The following is a 20,288-nucleotide window of genomic DNA, read 5'->3' on the forward strand; positions in this document are numbered from 1 at the left end:
ATAAGAATCTGTAAAAAGATATACTGTTTACATAATATAAATCAATAGTCAAGTAAAAGATTTAGTTCAACTCTAAACGCCATATTTTGTGATAAGAAAAACAATGTCATACCCAAAATATAGCGAAATATTTCACGCCACTTCGCTACCTCAGACTCTAAAGCTTGTTTTAAAGCCAAATGAGTCTTTATTCAACAAGGACAAGGGAAACACAGAAGCAAACTTATTGTTGTGCTCCATACCAGACAAGCCCTTTTAACTGTTTCTCCGTTGGGCAGAGTCAGGGAATGATCAGTTTTTGGAAAGACTCTGTTTTGTTTTCTGTCGCTGGGAACTACATTAGGCATGGGCAACGAGACGGGTTTAGAAGTGCAGAGGCACAATCTTCAATTTCTAAAAAAAGTCCTCTATATATAAGAATTCTTAAAAAAAAAGGAATTGATAAAGAAAAAAATTCTTTACAAAAAAGTGGGGATCCCCTGGCCCCCTCCTTTCCGGTATTGTCTGCTCTGATATCAGGTAGAGGAGAAGGACCTTTCTAAATGATTTAAGTCATATAACTTGAGAACCGGCAACCAAAGTGCCGAAATATTTTCTACAATTTTGTCTAAATATAAATTCGATGATGTTTATAAATATATAAAATAAAACCGAACATCATTAGTTGGAATAAAAAGTTTTGTGGAACCTATACCTTAATCACCTACAAATGCTTTTTGTTGGTCGTAACTTTCACGTTTACTATTAGGCAAATCATACTCTTCTCTTAAGTGTTCATCGAGTTCTTTTACTCACAATCGCTCACAGTGCTTCCACCTAAATATAACATATGAACTACCTGGTATGATTTTATATGAATTCAATTACTAAAAGTATTAAATAGACATTAACTTCATTTGTGTAAGTATGAGCTAAATTCTAATTTTTTCACCAAATCGTTATTTTTCTCATTGTCTTGCACTGTTATGACAGCATTTGCACAATTAAGAGCCCCAGAATTCCTTTTACGCATCATTATAATTTGAACCCTTTACTAAACAAACTATGACATTTTCAATAAAAAAAGATTATTTAAAATGTTTTTAATATGCGAAATCAGCAGATGAGTCTACAGATTTAATTTATTCTGAATGGATAACATTACCCAATTTTTTTTATGATTATCTATAGAGAATCAGAGCCTTCAAGAGGGAGGGGCAAGGGAGGCAAATTGACCCTGACTCCAAGCTTAAAGGAATGCCAAACAGCCCATTGTTTTTTTTTTTTTTTTTTTTAAATAATTAGAAAACATTTTAATGACTGACAATGAGTAAACTACTTAGTTTTTGCATTTGAGGTTGAAACTTTAGTGTCCGGAATAAATGATTTGAGGTTGAAACTTTAGTGTCCGGAATAAATGATTTGAGGTTGAAACTTTAGTGTCTGGAATAAATGATTTGAGGTTGAAACTTTAGTGTCCGGAATAAAAATGAAAGAAAAAAATTTAATATTCAATTCTATTATCATAACTAATTGTAATTTTTTACAAAAAAATTTTACTTGTAGTTGCATTAGACGGAACCGGGCGTATTCCGTAAGCCCATGAACAGTAGGGATGTGACTTTTTGGTACCTCCAGTTTCCAATACAAAAAACAGATGAACTTTGGTTTGAAAGTAACTGAAAAGTCATTCGTTTTATTTAATTTTTGATATAGGTCACCCACCATGACCCTTGATTACACACTGGCCCCCATATATCAGTGAAATCACTTTCTTCAAAAGTATATCAACTTGGGTCTCAAAAGAACCAGAATTTCATAAAGATTTCAGAAATAATGGTTTCAAATAAAAATGAATTGCCTAAATTTTATATACAAAAAACAACAGTTTTTAACTAAAAATTGAAAAGGTCGTTTTTTATGACATTTTGTTTGCAATATTTTTTTTAATGATTCTGTCAAAAAGATTATGAACTTTAAAATTAATATAAAATTATAGTTCTTTTGAGACCCAGATTTACATACTTTTGAAGAAAAAAAAATTCACTGATATATGGGAGCCAGTGTGTAATAAAGGGTCATAGTGGATGACTTTTTTCAAAACTTTTATAAAATCAATGACTTTTCAGTTACTTTCAAACCAAAGTTCATCTGTTTTTTATATTGGAAACTGGAGATACCAAAAATTTGCCAAAAAGTCACATCCATAATGAACAGTTGACCATGCTAGCTTGTGCTCCATTGCACGGAAGATGCTGCGCTGTGGTAATTATAATGATAACTGATCAAATTTCACTTTGAAGTAGTTGACACTAATAACACTGACAACTTCGTTGGGTAGTGCGTTTCGTAGGTGAGCAACGCGGTTGTTGAAGAAGTTGAAGCGAACGAGACATTTGTTGACAATCTCACGATAAAAGCGCAACTTTTTCAAGTATTATTTGACTGTCGAATAATTAGCGTCGCATTTTTTAGGCAAATAATCCGCCTTGCCTTAACCAGGACCCGGCCAGTTATCAAGTATTTGAGTTTTTGCATCAGGTTTAAAGTTGAAAAAATGTCTACTTTAAACCTTGTAAGTAAAAAAAACAATATTTTGCTCAAATTGTTGGTGGAAATTTTGAAATTTCAATTCGATGCGTTAGTAAGAATACGGTGATTTATAAAACAATTACAGAACAAATAAGTTGGAAACCTAATGAAAAGGTTTTTTTATGTATATTTGTAAATAAAATTGTAAAGAAATGTAAAAAGTATAATATTTTGATCTTTAAGTTTTTTAACTGATATGAATATGCATTTTTATAAGAATAAGTATACATTTATATCCAACTCATCAGGCTTGTGTCTATATGCTTTTCTCATGCGTAGTCTGCGTGAAACTTTCCTATAAGAATATATTGTAAGAATTTTTCGTTCTTAGAGTTCTTCTTTTGAGAGGTATAAATATCACAGTCACACATCGACCGCACCAATGCCATTCCTTCAAAAGAAGTGGTCAGTGTGTAGCTGAATATGGCAGAAAACAATATGCTTCCTACACTTGACCCATGTGAAACTTTCAGGCAAAGGTATATTTCGACATTGGTTATTATTGAGTGTAATTTTCAGTCGTGTTACCATTTTCGAGTGGTAAGCTATAAATTACATACAGTATTGGACAAAACATTTGCAACCAACATCGAACAATGGTAAAAAGTGTTCCTAATTTTATATGTCTTAAAAACGAAACGAACTATACTACCACAGCAAACAGTTCAGGAGTCTGGAGTCATAGCATGCCATGACATGAGCAATCAGCTGACAGGTCACAGCAAACACAAGCAGAATTTCGTTGACAAGTGCCATTTTGCAGCGGACAAAACAAGTGCTACTTTTTTGGTTTGTTTCATTTTCTTAAGTCTGGTCCATGTCAACGTCACGGAAGTTTTTTAATAATTAAAGGAAGTATCCAGAAGTTTCCAGAAGTTTCCAGAAGCATCCAGACGCATCGAAAAGAAACATCTAGAATCTTCTAGAACAGGTTCACACAGGTTCGATTTACTATATAAGAGACATGTAAATCGACATGTAATTCAGTCAGTATATGGAAGTCAATCAGTCAGTATTATCAAGACAGTTTATCAAAGTGAGGTTTATCAAAGTGTTTTATTGAAGAACATCAATACAAGAAGTGAAATACAACAAGTGTTTCATTACATTAATACAGTCCACATCCAACCAAGACGTTGTGTTCCACAGAGCATTATTGTATCATCACAAGGTAAATGTAACACGGTAAGCCTTGAGAAGCGTGATTATTTATTTTTATTATTTTTACGACTTCAAGTGCAAAAATGGCTCCTGACAGTCTTGGATTGGAACTAAGAAAGAAAATTATTGGCGATTACGTAAGTGGAATGTCACAAAAAAGTATTTGTGATAAATATCGCGTGAAAAAATGGACCATATCAAGACTATGTTCGAAATATCGTTCTACGGGAAAGTTGGCATAACAAAGGTAGAAGACCGCGTTCCACCACTTCTAGAGAGGATTCTATGATCGTCAGATCCGTCAAGAAGGATCCCTGGATATCATCAGTCGAGATACAAAAGCAATTAGAGCTGCCTGTATCGGACCGAACAATCAGACGACGTGCTGTTGAAGCCGGATTGTTTTCTCGACGCCCTGCAAAGAAACCGCTGATTTCACTAAAAAACCAGAAGAAAGACACCTGTTTGCTACATCTCTTATTGACTGGAATGTGCAGAAATGGCGAACTGTCCTGTTCAGTGATGAATCGAAGTTCAACATCATTGGGAGCGATGGTATTTGCCGTGTACGTCGACCGGCCGGAAAACGCCTCGATTTACGTTACTGCCATAAGACCGTGAAGCATGGTGGAGGCAATGTAATGGTCTGGGGGTGTTTTTCTGCTAACGGTTTAGGTCCAGTACATCGAAACGATGGAATAATGGACCGTTTCATGTATAAAAATATCCTGAAAGATGTTATGTTACCTCATGCTGAATGGAATATGCCAATAAAATGGATTTTTCAGCAAGACAACGATCCGAAACACACTGCAAAAGTAGTCAAGCAGTGGTTTCAAGACAACCACCTATCGATGATGGGTTGGCCGCCTCAATCTCCGGATCTCAACCCTATCGAGAACCTGTGGGAGATCGTCAACCGCAGAATTAATCGTGAAGGTGTTCGTAATAAGAATCAACTGTTTGAACAAATCCAAAAGGCCTGGGCAGCGATTCCACAAAGTTTCATTGATCACCTCATCGAATCTATGCCTCGAAGATGCAAGGCTGTGATCGACAACAAAGGATTCGCCACGAAATATTGATAGTGAAAAACAGCTTGGTCAACATTTTGTTGTATAAGTATCATAGCCGTATATGGACCGCACCGATGCCATCACAAAAAAGAGCCCATTTAACATCCATGTGGAACTATTATAAATGTTATACATTGAAATTTTTCGTCGGTATACTTTTAAATTTTTATATTTAGTTTTTTCATATTCGCTCTATTTCTTGGCCATTTATTGAATATGGTCATTAAGTTTATTTATTAAATTAGGCCTAATGTATGGCTCAATCAGTTCTACAAATAATATAGTAATCAACAGTTGCTATATATAATTTACTTCATAGCTAAGAACTACAGCCATTTTAAAAGCACTAAATTTTTCTCTTAACAACTGATGCTAGCGTGCCCAAGCATGGCAGTTTTTTTTATATAAATAAACAATTGTGAAACGCTTTCACTTTTCACGCTTTTTACTTGACTAACTTCTAATAACTGTTCCGCCATATTTTATAATCCATGCTTATACAAGCTATTTTTTTTTTAATCCCGATTATAAATATAATTTAAAACATAAAATCAATCTATATATGTGGTAATCTTTAGTTCAATGATATATATTTTTTTTATACATAAATACAAATGTGAAATACAAACAAGTCTAAAGTTCGGGTTTTTAATTTTTTAAAGTGATTTTGAAACATACAAAATATTAAAAATTATATTTTTTATGCTAAATATTTTTTATATGAGAATTGATCGATGTTCTTTTTTTGAAAAAGGTATGTGTTTTTAAAATTTATATATTGAGCTCTCTATGCTGTTATTTTCAAAAACAATTTTCATTTTAAAAAATGATTAATATTTTTTTGTTGCACTGATCAATCAATTTGTTGAAATTTTACATTAGCGCATTTACAAGTTATATGTCTCAAATAAAATTAGGAAGATGGAAAATAGGTTTTGATGCCGTTTAAAGTAGAATATACTTTCTGATAGGTGACAAGTATTATTGAATATACTATATTTTCGAAATAAAATTGTTTTTGTAACACAACAATTATACAAAGGTGACTAACGGTTTGCCCGCTATTATTTTCTTGTCAGGTAGCTAGTAAATATCTTCGCAAACTTTGGAAAATCAGTAACATTCTAATTAATTTTAAAATATTTTAATAAATTATCTCCCAATTGTTTGCAAGAAAATGAAAAATATATTACTGATCCAACTCTAATTTCGGAACCATTTTAACACTTTTTATACAAATGTTGCTTATAAACTTAAATCCAATATTCATTGGTCTTACATTAACTATCAAAAGTCTTAAACATCCAAATTTACATAGTTTAATATTATCTCCAACAAGTATTCCAGAAACTTTATCTCTTATATCTAAATTGAATCCAAAAAAATCATTAGGCCCAAATAGCATTCCTACAAATATTCTTTTAGATTTTAACTATGAATTTTCAAATATTCTTTCTAAACTATTAAATACCTCATTCATAAATGGAACATTTCCGGATATTTTGAAATTATCTCGCGTTATTCCAATATTTATTAATTGGTTCTAAACTTTCATGCAGACCTATTTCTCTTTTATCTAACATACTAAGCTTCTTGAGAAACTTATATATTCAAGAGTGTACTCTTTTCTAAACTCATTTAATTGTTTAAATGATTTTCAATTTGGTTTTCGATCAAAACATTCTACTTGCCATGCATTAATAAGTATAACGGAAAAAATTAGGAAAGCTCTTGATACTGGTCATTTCGTTTGAGGTGTTTTTATCGATTTACAAAAAGCTTTCGATACCGTTGACCATAGTATTTTGATTTCTAAGTTAAATAATTTGGAATTCGCGGTATTGTAAATGACTAGTTTCAATCTTATCTTTCAGATCGAAAACAATTTGGATGTATTAATAGTTTTAATTCAGGTAATAAATCAGTTTTATGTGGTGTTCCTCTAAGTTCTGTTCTTGGTCTTTTTTTAATTTTAATCTATGTTAACGACCTAATTAACTCTGTTCACTTCTCTTCAGTTCATCTGTTTGCTGATAATACAAATCTCTTGCACAATAACAAATAGTATCATTCTTAATGTAAAATGTTAATTCGGATCTAAAAGGTATAGTTCACTGGTTAAATGCTAACCTATATGTCTCAACACCGAAAAAACTGAACTAATTTTTTTTTTCATCTGAAAAAATTTTGATTCATCATGTTGAAATCAAAATCAATATTAATAATAAAAGGCTATATCGTTCAAGAGTTATTAAATATCTTAGTGTATTAATTGATTGCAATCTTTCATGGAACTTTCATATTAATGAACCAAACAAGAAACTACCTCGAGCTAACGGTAAGCTTTCGATAATTCGTCATTATGTCGATAAAGTTACACTAAAGAATATTTACTATGCATTATTCTTACCTCATCTTAGATATTGTTGTCAAGTTTGGGGTGAAGTTGGAAACTATTGCATTAACAAGTTGTTATCGTCTCAGCGTCAACCCATTAAAATAATAAACTTTCAACCTATTAAATCAGATACATCAAAGTCCTTCAAAAAACTTTTCATTCCTACATGCCCAGTGCTAATAAAGTATGCTAATCTTCTTTTTGTTTTTGACTCCTTAAATAAAAACCGACCATTTCCTATCACAAACTTGTTCAAAGAAAGTAGACTATTATATTCCTGCTCTACTAGAAATATACACAATGGAAAACTAAAAAATTCTATTGTTTATCAGTGCGTCTGTGAATGGAACAGCAGCCTTGCATACATTTTTAATGAATCCAAAAATTATATCCTTAAATACCTTCACTCCATCTTAAACAATATCAATTTAAAAAAGTTCTGAAAAACATTTTATTCTAACTTTTAGACATATTATCCTTACGATTAAAATATTCTTTTAATTTTCTATTCGTCATTACTACAATTACTATCAGTACTTTTTGTTTATTTTTGTTTATTTTTTTTATTATTAAAACCTGCAAATTATGATTTCTAATGTATACTCTATGTGCTTTAATTTATATGTTTACGGACTATATGTTTCAATGCTTGTCTTTGCTTATTATTATTTATATTATGTTAAAAAATTGGTGTCACTCTTTTGATCAGATTTCTGTACGAGTGACACCATCCTAATAAATTATTAACTTATTATTATAAATAATTTTATGCTCATAACTACGAAAATAATATTAGTTATTATTATTATAGCTTTAAAAGAATTTACTGTCATTACAGAAACCACTTTTTCAGGTAAAGCATTCCAATGAGGTATCACTCTGTTCGTAAAAAAATTGTGTCTCAGGGTTGTTTTTGCAAATTCTCTTTCAAATTTCATTGAATGACCTTTTAAACTTTGGGAAGAAGCTTTATGAAACTCTTTATACCACAATATCTTATCAATCCCAGTTGTTATTTTGAAAAACTCAATAAGATCACCTCTTGTACGTCTTGTTTCCAGAGTTGTGAGACCCACCTTTGCCAATCTTTCAGTATAACTTAGATGTTTTTGCAAATTCTCTTTGTTCAGGTGCTAGCTTTGTTGCTCGCCTTTGAATTTTTTCTAGGTCATTGATATCGTTTTTATGTATAATTGCCTTACCATAACCTTTCTTATCTTTATATTTCAGTATTAAGATAAGTAAAGCTTTTTCTAATTAAACATAAGATTCTTTGTGCTTTACTTGTAGCTACTTGAACCTGATGATTCTATTTCATATTGGATGAAACTATTACACCTAAGTCTAATTCTTTTGTAGTCGTTTTTAGAAGAAATCTTTGAGTGTCGTGTTTCATAGTGTAGCTATATTTAATATTTTTTCTTCCAATGTGCATAACACTGCATTTGCTTAAGTTAAAATCCATTAACCATACATTTGACCAATCAGTTAACAAATCGAACGCCTTTGCAAAATCTAGGAACAATATATCAACTGGATAACCATCTTCAATTTCAGTTATAATAATATCGAAAGTTTCTAATAGGTTTGTTAGGCACCCTTTATTTTGTACAAATCCATGTTGTTGAGGCGTTAACAGATTGTTTTCTGTTATATAAATTATCAGCTTTTTTCTTATTATTTTCTCTATTATTTTACTTGGTATCGATGTTAAAGAGGTTTGTATTAATTTTTTTGTATTAATTTTTTTTATCTTATATTACTATAAGTTATTATTATTATTATAACTATTATTATTGTTATTATTATTATTATCAAAACTATTGTAAAAATAATTTACGGAAAATAATTAGTTTGTTGTTGTTGTTGTTGTTGTTGTTGTTGTTATTGTTGTTGTTGTTGTTGTTGTTGTTGTTGTTGTTGTTGTTGTTGTATTAATTAAAAATTTTAAGACGTTAAATGTATTTGGAAAGATATTTTCCACCGTAACATATGCAAATTCCAGTATCGAACAGAATTCTCATTATAACTCAAGTTTTTTTGTTTCTTAGCAACATTTTTGAGTTTTTTTCTGAATTAACTATTTAAAGTACCTTGCTTTCGTTTCTCGCTCATTTTGTATCGATACAAAATGAGCGAGAAACGAAAGCAAGGTACTTTCTATATTTAGAATAAAAGATAATAAACATAGAATAAACTCCTATAAATATAAATAAAGTTATGTTAAAAATATAACATAATATAAGAAACTCAGTTTAACAAAAAGGTTTATTAAAAAGGTTTGTATATCAAAATTCAAAGATGTCATTTGATTTCAAAATTTCTCTTTTTATATGAACTTAAATGAATTTTTATGAATTTGAAAGTTCCATATCTTAGGCCCTCGATATTTCATGTTGTATTCTTTATATTTAGTTAATTTACAAGGTAGTGTATATGTGAGCTTTTTATTAGGTCTTAGGGAATAGTTATTATTTTGACTTATTTTAAATTTTGTTCCAAAGTAGTTTGGTGTAAGATTTTTAAAATGATTATACATGAAGATCATGTGTTGAAATCTGTTTATCTCATAGACATTCAACATTTTCATTTCCCTCATTTGCATGCTCAAATCTTTTTTTTTGGTACATAATTCTGCTAGCATGTTTTTGCACACTAATTATCTTTTTAAATTTAGCAGGTTTTTGTGGTAGCTAACGCAATGTTAGCGTAATAAATGTATCTTTGAATTAGGCTAAAGTATATTAATTTAAGACTTTGAGTATTTATGAATGGGCTGATTCTGTACATTATGCTAACTGTTTTGTTTATTTTTGATTTGATGTATTTTATGTGAGGAAGCCAAGATAAGTTTTTATCTACAAAAACTCCTGTGTATTTTGAAAATTCTTTTTAATTTATCATTTATAAAAAGAGCTAGTATTTTAAGTGGCAGATTTTTTTGTTGTGTTTTTTATAAAATAATATATATTGAGTTTTATCCGTGTTTTTTTTTGAGAGTTTGCTGGCTATAGACCATTTATTTACTTTCATCAGTTCAATATTCATATCTCATATAGCTGATTGATATCATTATTGAACATAAATAAGTGTCATCAGCATACATAATTGGATATAATTTTGCAAATACATTACAGATATCGTTTATATAAATTAGAAACAGGATTGAACTGTGGAACTCCACACAAAACATTTAATGTACCAGAATCCGGATTGACTATATACTAGTTTCGGTTAGTAAGGTAGCTTTATATCCAATTAAATGTTTTGTTTGTTACACCATAGTAACTTAACTTTTCTAAAGTATGCAGTGATCTACTATGTCAAACGATTTTGACAGATCTATAAATATTCAAATTGTGAACTGATTTTTTTCAAACTCAATAATTGCATGCTCTGTTGAAGTATTTTTCTGGAAACCAAGTTGTTTGGGGGTAAAAGAGTTTATTTTTTGCAAATTGACCATAAATTCTATTATACATAACGCGTTCAAATATTTTTGAAAAAACGAATAATACAGATAATGGTCTATAATTTGAGATATTTTATTTCTTATACTGTTAATTACATTCCATAGTTTTTTTATATCAAATTCAGTAATTTTTTAAATATTAAATTGTTTTTTTGACAATGACCCGATATGTATTTAATTTTAATAGTTATTAAATCTTTACTCGTCAATCTTTATTTATTATCAGCATTATTATTATTACCTTATTTATTCGTCCTAAGATAACGCGTTCCGATACTTATTATTTTGGCAAAACAACACTAAAGTAGACTCATCTATAAACTTTTCCAAAACGCTATTTTAACGCTAAATTTTATATAAATTTCAAAAATATTTAAACTGAAAATTTTTTGAAATCAAATTGAAATTAAAATTTTTAATCGAATTCAAAATAAATTCTTTTTTAAAATAATGTATTTATATTTATAAAATATTATATTTATATTTAAAAAATATTAAATTTTATTTATAAAATAAATATTTATATTTATAAAATAATAAAATTTTAAATTAAATTTAAATTAAAATTTTTAATCGAATTCGAAATAAATTTTTAAAATTCGATAACGTTTATATAACGGAATTAAACGTTATCATTTACGTTTTAATCAAATATTTTCGCAAACTGAGTTTTCGAAAGTGATTTTCAGTACAGCAGTGTAATTAATTGTTAACAGGAAAGTTTTTGTTTTTTTATTTTAAAATTGTTTTTGCGACATTTATGGAGGCGTTTCTATTGAATGGCCGTTGGAGCCATATGATACAACCTTTACGTTTTCATTGTGGTGGACCTTGTTTAACATACAGAAACTGTTTTATATTCTCTATTTTTTAGTGCTTGTTTATAATCGGTTTTGTACTGATTAAAAGTTGCTTCATTTAAGGAGTTTTGCGACAGTCTGTTGTATATTGTAGTATTTAAGTGTTCCGACAAGAGAAGTTTATGTGACCAACATGTAGCCATAGTGTGGAAAAGTGGAAAAAAAATTTTTTGTTAGTCTGTTCGTTAGTCTGGTGGAATTTATAATAAATATTTTTGAGAGTTGTTGCCTACAATAAATTTTTCGATAATTTTTAAATATCAAAGTTTTATTTAATGAAAAAAACAAACATATTAATACATTGTGTTTGCAGCAAGAAAGCAACATTAAAAAGAGCAGAAAAAGGTTCAAAAATGGTTCAATTTAGTAATAATCTTTTAAAGTTCAAAAGTTTAAATCATTTCAAATTTAAAACCCTTTCAATTCGGGGAGAGTTGAAACTTTACAACCCCCTCAATTCGGGGAGAGTTAAAACTTTACATACTCATAACTTTCGAAATCTAAAAGATTATTAAATGAAATTTAAAATCTTTCTGTGAAATTAAGTTCAGTGTGAGATGCCGAAATAATTTATTTCAATAACTTATTGCCATTCGAGATAAAGAGGCCAACTTTATGGAATATTTATGTTCCCAGGCTCCAATCATCGTAATTTTTTTTGCAAAACAATATCAATTTGCTTAATCAAAAACTTACTTAAGTTTGGAGTTTGCACAATGCTTAAAGTGTTAAATCTGCAACACCAAAAAATCCATAATGCGTCAAACAATCCACCAAAAATCTAAAATGCGTTGATAAGAGTAGTCAAAACTCAATTTTGATGTCAGAAATCAAACCCAACAAATATATAATTGAATATACGGTATGACTATATGTAGATGTTTTTTTATTTTTTTTTTTAACTTTTGGTATATTCTAACCAAATGTTTACCGGCGTGCAGTGCTTTGATTGTTATCAAAAAATCGATAAACTCCAAAGTTTGCTTATACTTTTAGTATCGAGTTTTTTCTCTTTTTTATTTATACTTGGCCATATTTGAAATATAAAAGTGATTATAAAATATGGCGGAACAGCTTTAACTTTCTTATCTAGCATTTTGCAATTTCTTCAAACAGTAGCTAAATAATATTTTATCTGAATATTTCAGATATATTTTTATATAATATATTTTCAGATAAAATATTTTCAAAAACAATTTTCATATCAAAAATGATTAATTTTTTTTTTTACATTAGCGCATTTACAAGTTATTTATCTCAAATAAAATTATTTAAAAATTAGGAAGATGGAAATTAGAAATTGATGCCGTTTAAAGTAGAATATACTTTCTGTTAGGTGACAAGTGTTATTAAATATATTTTTTTCACATAAAATTGCTTTTGTAACATAACGATTACACAAAGGTGACTAACGGTTGCCCGCCACCATTTTCTTGTTAGATAGCTTGTATTAATTTAAAATATTTTCAGACGTCATTGGAAAGACATTTTCCACAGTAAAAGTAAGTTTCAGCATTGAACACAAGCAAATATAGTTTAATATATTCTAAAATTTGTATTCTATTGTTATTATTATTATTTTTTTTATTAGAATAGACTCTTGGGTTTAATATCGAACAATAGGGTTCTAATTGTAATAACTGTGAAGATAAATTTTTCGGAAAAATTCTTGTTTCATAAACTTACCTTTACAGTTTTTACATCATTGAAAATGTTTCATTACTAATCTCTGACAAAATAAAGGAATTTATGTTTTTATGCCAATTTATGCCAATTTATGCCAATTTATGCCAATTTATGTGAATAGGTAGACTATTACATTACTTTGCGTCGCTACATAAAATCTACGTCTTCATCTTTTAAGATTAAAACTTTAAAACTTCTGTTTTCGTGTTAGTTCTTTTAAACCTGATTTATACAGTTTTAAACAACTTATTAGTCTTTTTCTATTGCTTACATTTTTGTATTCATAATGTACAAAAAAGCTGCAAAATAGTATCAAAATGCGAGCAAGAAAACTGTGCAACAACATTCTGACAAAGTTTGATGGCTGCCTACTTCCTGATTTAAAAAATTTATGTCAAATTAGACTTAACAAAAATACCTGGTAACAGATTTTATACTGGTATTAGGCGAGGAGCTGTCAGCGATAAATTTAGCGAGAAATGTTTGATTGGAGAATCAAAGTATTGCTGTGGTAAATAATGCAAAACATTTGTAACCTCGATAATGACGAATGCCAAACTCAACAAGTTCTGGTAAAATTTTGGCCTGATTAATCAAACTACCACTATGCTAAAGCAGCAATCAACCAATTGGTACCAAGGATAAGGCGTTCAAATTATAACTAAAGATCACAACTTACCAAATTGTTCGCAGATCATATATCCTATAGAAAAATTTTCAGCTGTTTGTAAGTTAAGGTTAAATAGAACACAAGGTAAAGTCGACGCAGAGTTCAAGCTGCTCAAAAAGTGGAGATTAATTTGTGTCAAAGATCCCGATAACACTGTGCAAAACTTAACGAGGTGCATTAAGAAAAAATTTCGTATGCTTAAAGAAAAGAGATAAAATAATATAAAGTATGTCAAAATATAGACTTAAAAGTTTGGTAGGTTGGCCATTGGGACAGGTTGGCCCAGTCGAACTTTTCTAAAGACTATACGTTTTAGTGAGCTGGAAATCTGGGCAATGATTGGTAGTAATTGAACCCTCTTTCCGAAAAAAAATCATATTCATTAAACCATAGTTAGAAGTGTGAAGCCATTTAAATAATTTTTTAAACATTAAAGTAATTTTGAACAGTTTGTTTGACGTTAATATGCTTACTGGTGTTTGATAGTAATGCATTATCCAAGTTCTAAATTTAAAGCTTATAGTTTACGGATTATTTTAATACATAATGTTGAATAATATTGATTAATGGTTTAAGAATAAAAGCGTTTATACTTTTAATACTACGACGGAACAGGTCGTCCTAATGCAAATGGCACGTTGGCTATATCTCAAAACCACAATTTTTTTTTTTTGTTTAATAGCTTGTTTTCATTTCCGATAATTTTTTTGTTTTGAAATGGTTTAAAAATAAAAAAAACAAATTTTTTGAAATGGTTTGAAAATAAAAAAACAAACAGGATAAGTTATATGAATGAAATAAATAAGAATTTTACGTTTTTTTCAATATTTAGAAGATTTCATACTAAGGTTCAACATACTTCAAAATTTAAGTATAAATTGTTTTTTTTATTTAAAAAGAGTAAAACGTAAAATAATAAAAAAGAAGAAATTATAATAAAAATCAAATTTGCTAAGATTAAAAAGAAGTAACAAACAACTTTTTTTTCACATTTAATTTACTCTTTAACAATAAATAGAGTAAACATAACTATACAAAAAAATGGTATGACCAGAACACGAAAAAGAAAAGAAAATTTATATAAAATATTTACAATGTATATTGACTATAGAATTAAATAGACGGGGGCTAAAAGAAGACGAAGATGACAATACTTTATTCAATCTTTTAAAAGAACCCCCGTAAAAAATTTGAATGAAATTAACTTTATTACAACATATATTGAAAGCTGTAATGAGCTTTTTACAATTTACAATAAGCAAGTTAAACAAATAATTAATAATAAACTCATTCTAACCGTTTATTTTTATAGAGTACCATATAATAACATCTTTAACCAAGTAATTAAGATTGATTATTTTTGCTATTATTTTTATTATTATATTTTCTCTTTAACGACCGGCAATAAATTACAGGTAAAATAAATTATCATAAAATAGTCACCAATTAAACTAAAATCAGCTAAAACGACAAGGCTCTTGCAGTTGTTAGCATTAAATGCTAAAAACCAGCCGGTGTGTTTTCCACAAATTATTGGATCAGACTTCTCGGAACATTCTCCTCCATCAAAATTTTAAATGACTCTCTCTTTTTTATCAAACTCCAAAACTGGAACGTTTCTTTCAATATTGACACAACATCAGATTGCAGGTCTTCGATAGGTTGCATGAATTTAATTTTTTTGCTATTTATCGTGCACTGGACGAAGTTTAAACCAAGAGTGTTGCAGGCTTCAAACACTTCATTTGTAAAATATTTTTTATTCTGTATTGCATGTAATTGATTGATTATCAGAAAATAGCAAGTTTGATTTTTCAGCAGCCTGATAAAAAGATTTACTTTGTTCCTAAGCAGAATAGTTGAAATCTGTATTTTAAAAAACGATTGTAAGTAATTTTTCTGTACTTCGAGATACAAAAAAATGATTTTAAGACTGCTCTTCCAACAGCATCTATTTTGCTAAGAAAACCAATATCATAATTGCATAGCTCAATACCATATATAAGCTTCGGCACAGTTAAGGTATTGTACAAGTTATGGTTAGGTATTGTTAAGGTATTGTACAAGACTATTGTTGACGGCTGGCAGTAACGAATTCCACTATCGATTGAGCTATTGCAACCGACTGAAATATACGCTCATTTAAATTTGTTTTTCGGAGTGTTGCAATTTTGTTTTATCCCATTGGAAACCCAAATGTTTTAATTTATTTTGAAGGTATACATAAACTCCGTTAAATTGATTAACGTTGTTTGAAATATTGCTTTTTCCAGAAATCAGAAATTCCGTTTTCTCAGTGTTTAGCTTGATAAAGTTTATTGTTTATTTCTACTTTATGTTCAATAAATTTAAAAAAATAATAAAAATTTCATGCAAACTAGAAATGAATTATTTTTCTTCTCAAAACTTTACGCTACACGATAATTTTGATTAAACTATTGATACAACCAATAATTAATTTGATCAAACAATAATATTAGGACCAGAGAAATACTTTTTTTTAAAAATTCGATAAAATCCCTCATTACACTAATGGAGTTTGACTTGTTTGTGTACAAATGGCGGAGTTTTTTGCATTAATTTTTTTTTTAACATCATTGAATATGTATTCTTTACATAACAATAGTATCTTACCTCTAGCTTAAATGAAAAATCAAAACCCGTAATTCTCAGGAAAAATTCTCTTGTTTTGTTAAGGAAAAGTAGACTTTTAAGTCTACTTTTCCTTAACAAGGAATTCAATTAAGTAAAATTGAATTAGAAAGTAATATCAATATTTACATCTATAATTTTAGTTTCATTATCTATGCAAAACTGTTTACTTTTTCTCTAACTGTAAAAAAAGTACTTATTACAATTCTTCTTTAACTTAAAATGAAAATAATATAAAATATAAAGAGATAGTAATATAAAAAGGTATAGATCAACGCGAGCTCGCGTTCAATGACTTATGTGAAGTTTAATTTATTTGTGTGAAGTTTAACTTAATTACCAAATTTGTTACCCAGGAAAAAAAGTTCTATAGAATTTCTATAAACTTTTGAAACATATGGCCTATAGAAATTCTATAGAATTCTATAGAATTTTTATAGAATATCTATTAATTTCTATAGAAATTGCTATAAAACTTTTTTTCTATAGAAAAAATAGTAGAAAAAAAAGTTCTATAGAAATTTTTATAGAAATTAACAGAGATTCTATAGAAGTTCTATAGAATTCTATAGAATTTCTATAGGCCATATGTTTCAAAAGTTTATAGAAATTCTATAGAGCTTTTTTTCCTGGGTAGTTATTCCTATATATAGGAGGTTTTCTATTATTACCAAATTTGTTAGTTTCTCCTATATATAGGAGGTTGTAAAACAGTTAAATATAAATAATTTTTCAATTTTTTTTAAAGTTGTTAAATAAATATTTAATTATCGGGTGATAACTAAATATTCATATAAAACATTCAAACCATGTTCATTTATCGCAGCAGTTTGACGGTTAATTTGTCGTATAACAAGTTGTGCGACAAATTATGCGTCATAACTTGTCGTATAATTAGTTGTACGACAAATTAAACGCAAGACTAAGCTCATATAAACTCATCAAGGGCAAATGGTTTGAATGTTTTATGGGAATATTCAGTTATCACTTGATAAATAAATTTTTATATAACAATTTTAAAATAATTAAAAATTATTTACATTCAACTATTTTACATCCTCCTATATATAGGAGAAAATGTTTATGATAGCAATAAAAGAGACAAATTTGACGATAATAGCAGTAAGTTAACTTCACACAAGTAAATTAAACTTCACATAAGTCATAAAACCGTCACGTAAGTAAATTATATCATGTAAATTATATCTCACACAATTAAATTTACATCACTTTACATAACTAACAAACTTTACATAATTGAAACATCACACTAAATAAATAACTCAAAGTTGTCTCGCGTAAATTAAACTCTATACACGTAAATTAAAGAAGTAAATAAAATTTAACACATTTCAGTTAAAGTTTAAACAAATAAATTAAACTTTATTCTGGTTAATATTAATATTAACCAGAATAAAGTAAAGTAATATAATAAATATATTTATTATATTACGTAACTTTAGTTTTTAATGATATTAAGAAAATTTTGGCTTTATTCTGGTTAATATTTATTATATTACGTAACTTTTGTCTTTAATGATATTTAAAAAATTTTTTTAAAAATAATAAATCTTAACACAAATAAATGATGGCAATCTAATAGATTTTTAAAATAAATGTTTTTTTGTAGTTCAAAAATATGACTTAATTACAAAATTTAATTTTAGATGACGTATTTAAAACAAGATTAACAATTAAGAAAATAACCCGATGATTTTTAATAAACAAGTAAGCACTTTTTATTGTTTCAATTTATTAATTACCATGGGCGTATAAAAACAAAGATAGATTTAAAATAGATTTAAACCTAGATTTAAAATGGGTAAATGTTAAAACATTAAATTTGGAATGAAACTACAGTGTTATCACAAATTTATACCAAAATAAATTCGCAATATAATTTTTAACATGCGCAAGTGTACAAAGCTCCCCCTGGCTTAGTAAAATACTTATATGAATAGTTATTTATCTATAAAGTAAATAAAAGTAAACAGTTATAAATCTATAAAATAAATATAATATGATACATGGAAAAACATTAAATTTATATATCACTTTCTGGAATGCCAGTAGAAATCTTTAGTTTTACTTCATTCTAAATTTTTGTGTGTTTTTTGAAAATAGTCCTGCAGATTAAGGTGTTGCAGAATATTTTGATTGTTTCGAGATTAACATTTTGGTTTTGCTCGTCATGTTTATAACTATATCATTTTTTTTTTTGCTCAGCTTTCATGTAGTTTCCCCCGTCTTCAGAAGCTTTCAGGCGAAGCATTAAAATTAACCATATTTAAATATTTCTTCATAAGATGATTCGATATTTCGGCGCATTTAATGTTATCATTACAGTAAACGTTTAGAAAAAAGGATGTGATTTAGCTTTTATTAAAATATTTGTGCAATAGGGGAGACCGGGGCTAGTTGGTCGCATGGGTAAGTTGACGAACTGCGTTTATTTTCTGAGCCTTTAATCAGAAAGTGACAAAAATTACACAGAACCTTCCTAATTGACCATTTCATCATTCACTATAGTATTGTCAGGATTCGCGCATGCGCATGGGAGATATGAAGATTTATGCGCTTTTTGGACAAAAACGTAACTTTCGGAACATCGCTTCCTTTTTACTTTAAAAAAAAATAGTAAGTCGTATGAAAAAAAAAATATTGTAAAAGTTCCAGTTACAATTGGTTTACTATATCCAGTCAGACTTTTTTTCAAAGTTGCCGTTTTTTAGGATCTATAGACTGTTTATTGAAAAAAAGGCTTTCGGGGTAAGTTGATAAAATTTTCACGGGGCAAGTTGGCTCATAGCATTTACTATGGGGAAAAAAAAAAAATTTTATAAAATAATTTTTTTTTTTTTAATTTTTAACAATATTGAAAAAATTTATTCTTACAAAAAAATTAAAAAAGAAATTTTTCTTAGGTTTTTTTTCACAGATAAAAAGTGGGCTACTGAATGGCTGTTATACGAACTAATATTTGTTACCATCTAAAAGTAGTATTAAATTTTCGCATAAAATTGTTGCCAAAATTATAAGTAAAAAAAATTTCTACTAATTTTGCACTTAATAATACATTAATAACCATTTTTATATTTGCGCCAACTTACCCCGTGGTGGGGTAAGTTGGCGCAAATTTTTTTTGAGGGCCCGGAAAGGCCCCAAGAATTTTTTTTTGTAAATGAATACAAATTTCATAAGTTACCCAAATTCATACTTTTTAAGACTACACTTTATTATTTCACAAAAATGTACCTCTAGAGCTACAGAGCTCATAGAGTAAAAACCGAGCCAACTACCCCGGTCTCCCCTATATGTTGCGGTACATGTTGCGGTATATTTTGGTGTCACTAAGCTTACTATGCTTACTATGTTGTGTATTCTATTATTTTTCTTGGATTTCTCACAAGCTAGTTTTTTTAAGAAAAATTTAATTTTAGCTTGAAAAAGGGCAACAAGCCCATTATTTTGAGACAAATACATTTTTCGCTTGAAAAGAACTATTAGCTGCTACATCCGGAGGTTGCAAAAATGCAAATATAATGTTAAAATATTAGTTGATCTTTAAAATAATAATGCCAACGTACAATCTATTTAAGAATTATTAAACAGTAAAAAGTCCTGTTTCTCGAAACTTTAAAAAAATTACCTTAATTGATAGTTCTTAAACTAATATTATTTTCAAATTTTGCGCGGTTTTTAATGATAAATACACGTAATTATTTAATTTAATAACAATTGC

At 28.4% G+C, this 20,288-nt stretch overlaps 1 protein-coding gene across 6 annotated transcripts in view; it reads left to right on the forward strand.

Moving 5' to 3' along the window:
• The first annotated feature begins 5,407 nt into the window (after nucleotides 1–5,407).
• The window catches only part of LOC136082381 (mucin-3A-like), a 165,762-nt gene continuing 150,881 nt past the window's right edge, over nucleotides 5,408–20,288 (forward strand). For 5 of the 6 annotated variants that reach the window (XM_065801530.1, XM_065801531.1, XM_065801534.1 and 2 more), the window contains exon 1: nucleotides 18,198–18,274. In XM_065801530.1, the coding sequence (XP_065657602.1) occupies nucleotides 18,257–18,274 (18 nt within the window). In that variant the 5' untranslated portion in view covers nucleotides 18,198–18,256. Of the gene's footprint in view, nucleotides 5,563–18,197; nucleotides 18,275–20,288 lie in introns of those variants that run through there. The other variant, XM_065801529.1, reaches the window with a different exon arrangement.

The sequence above is a fragment of the Hydra vulgaris genome, chromosome 07 (genome assembly GCF_038396675.1).
Source record: "Hydra vulgaris chromosome 07, alternate assembly HydraT2T_AEP".
Classification (NCBI taxonomy): Eukaryota; Metazoa; Cnidaria; class Hydrozoa; order Anthoathecata; family Hydridae; genus Hydra; species Hydra vulgaris.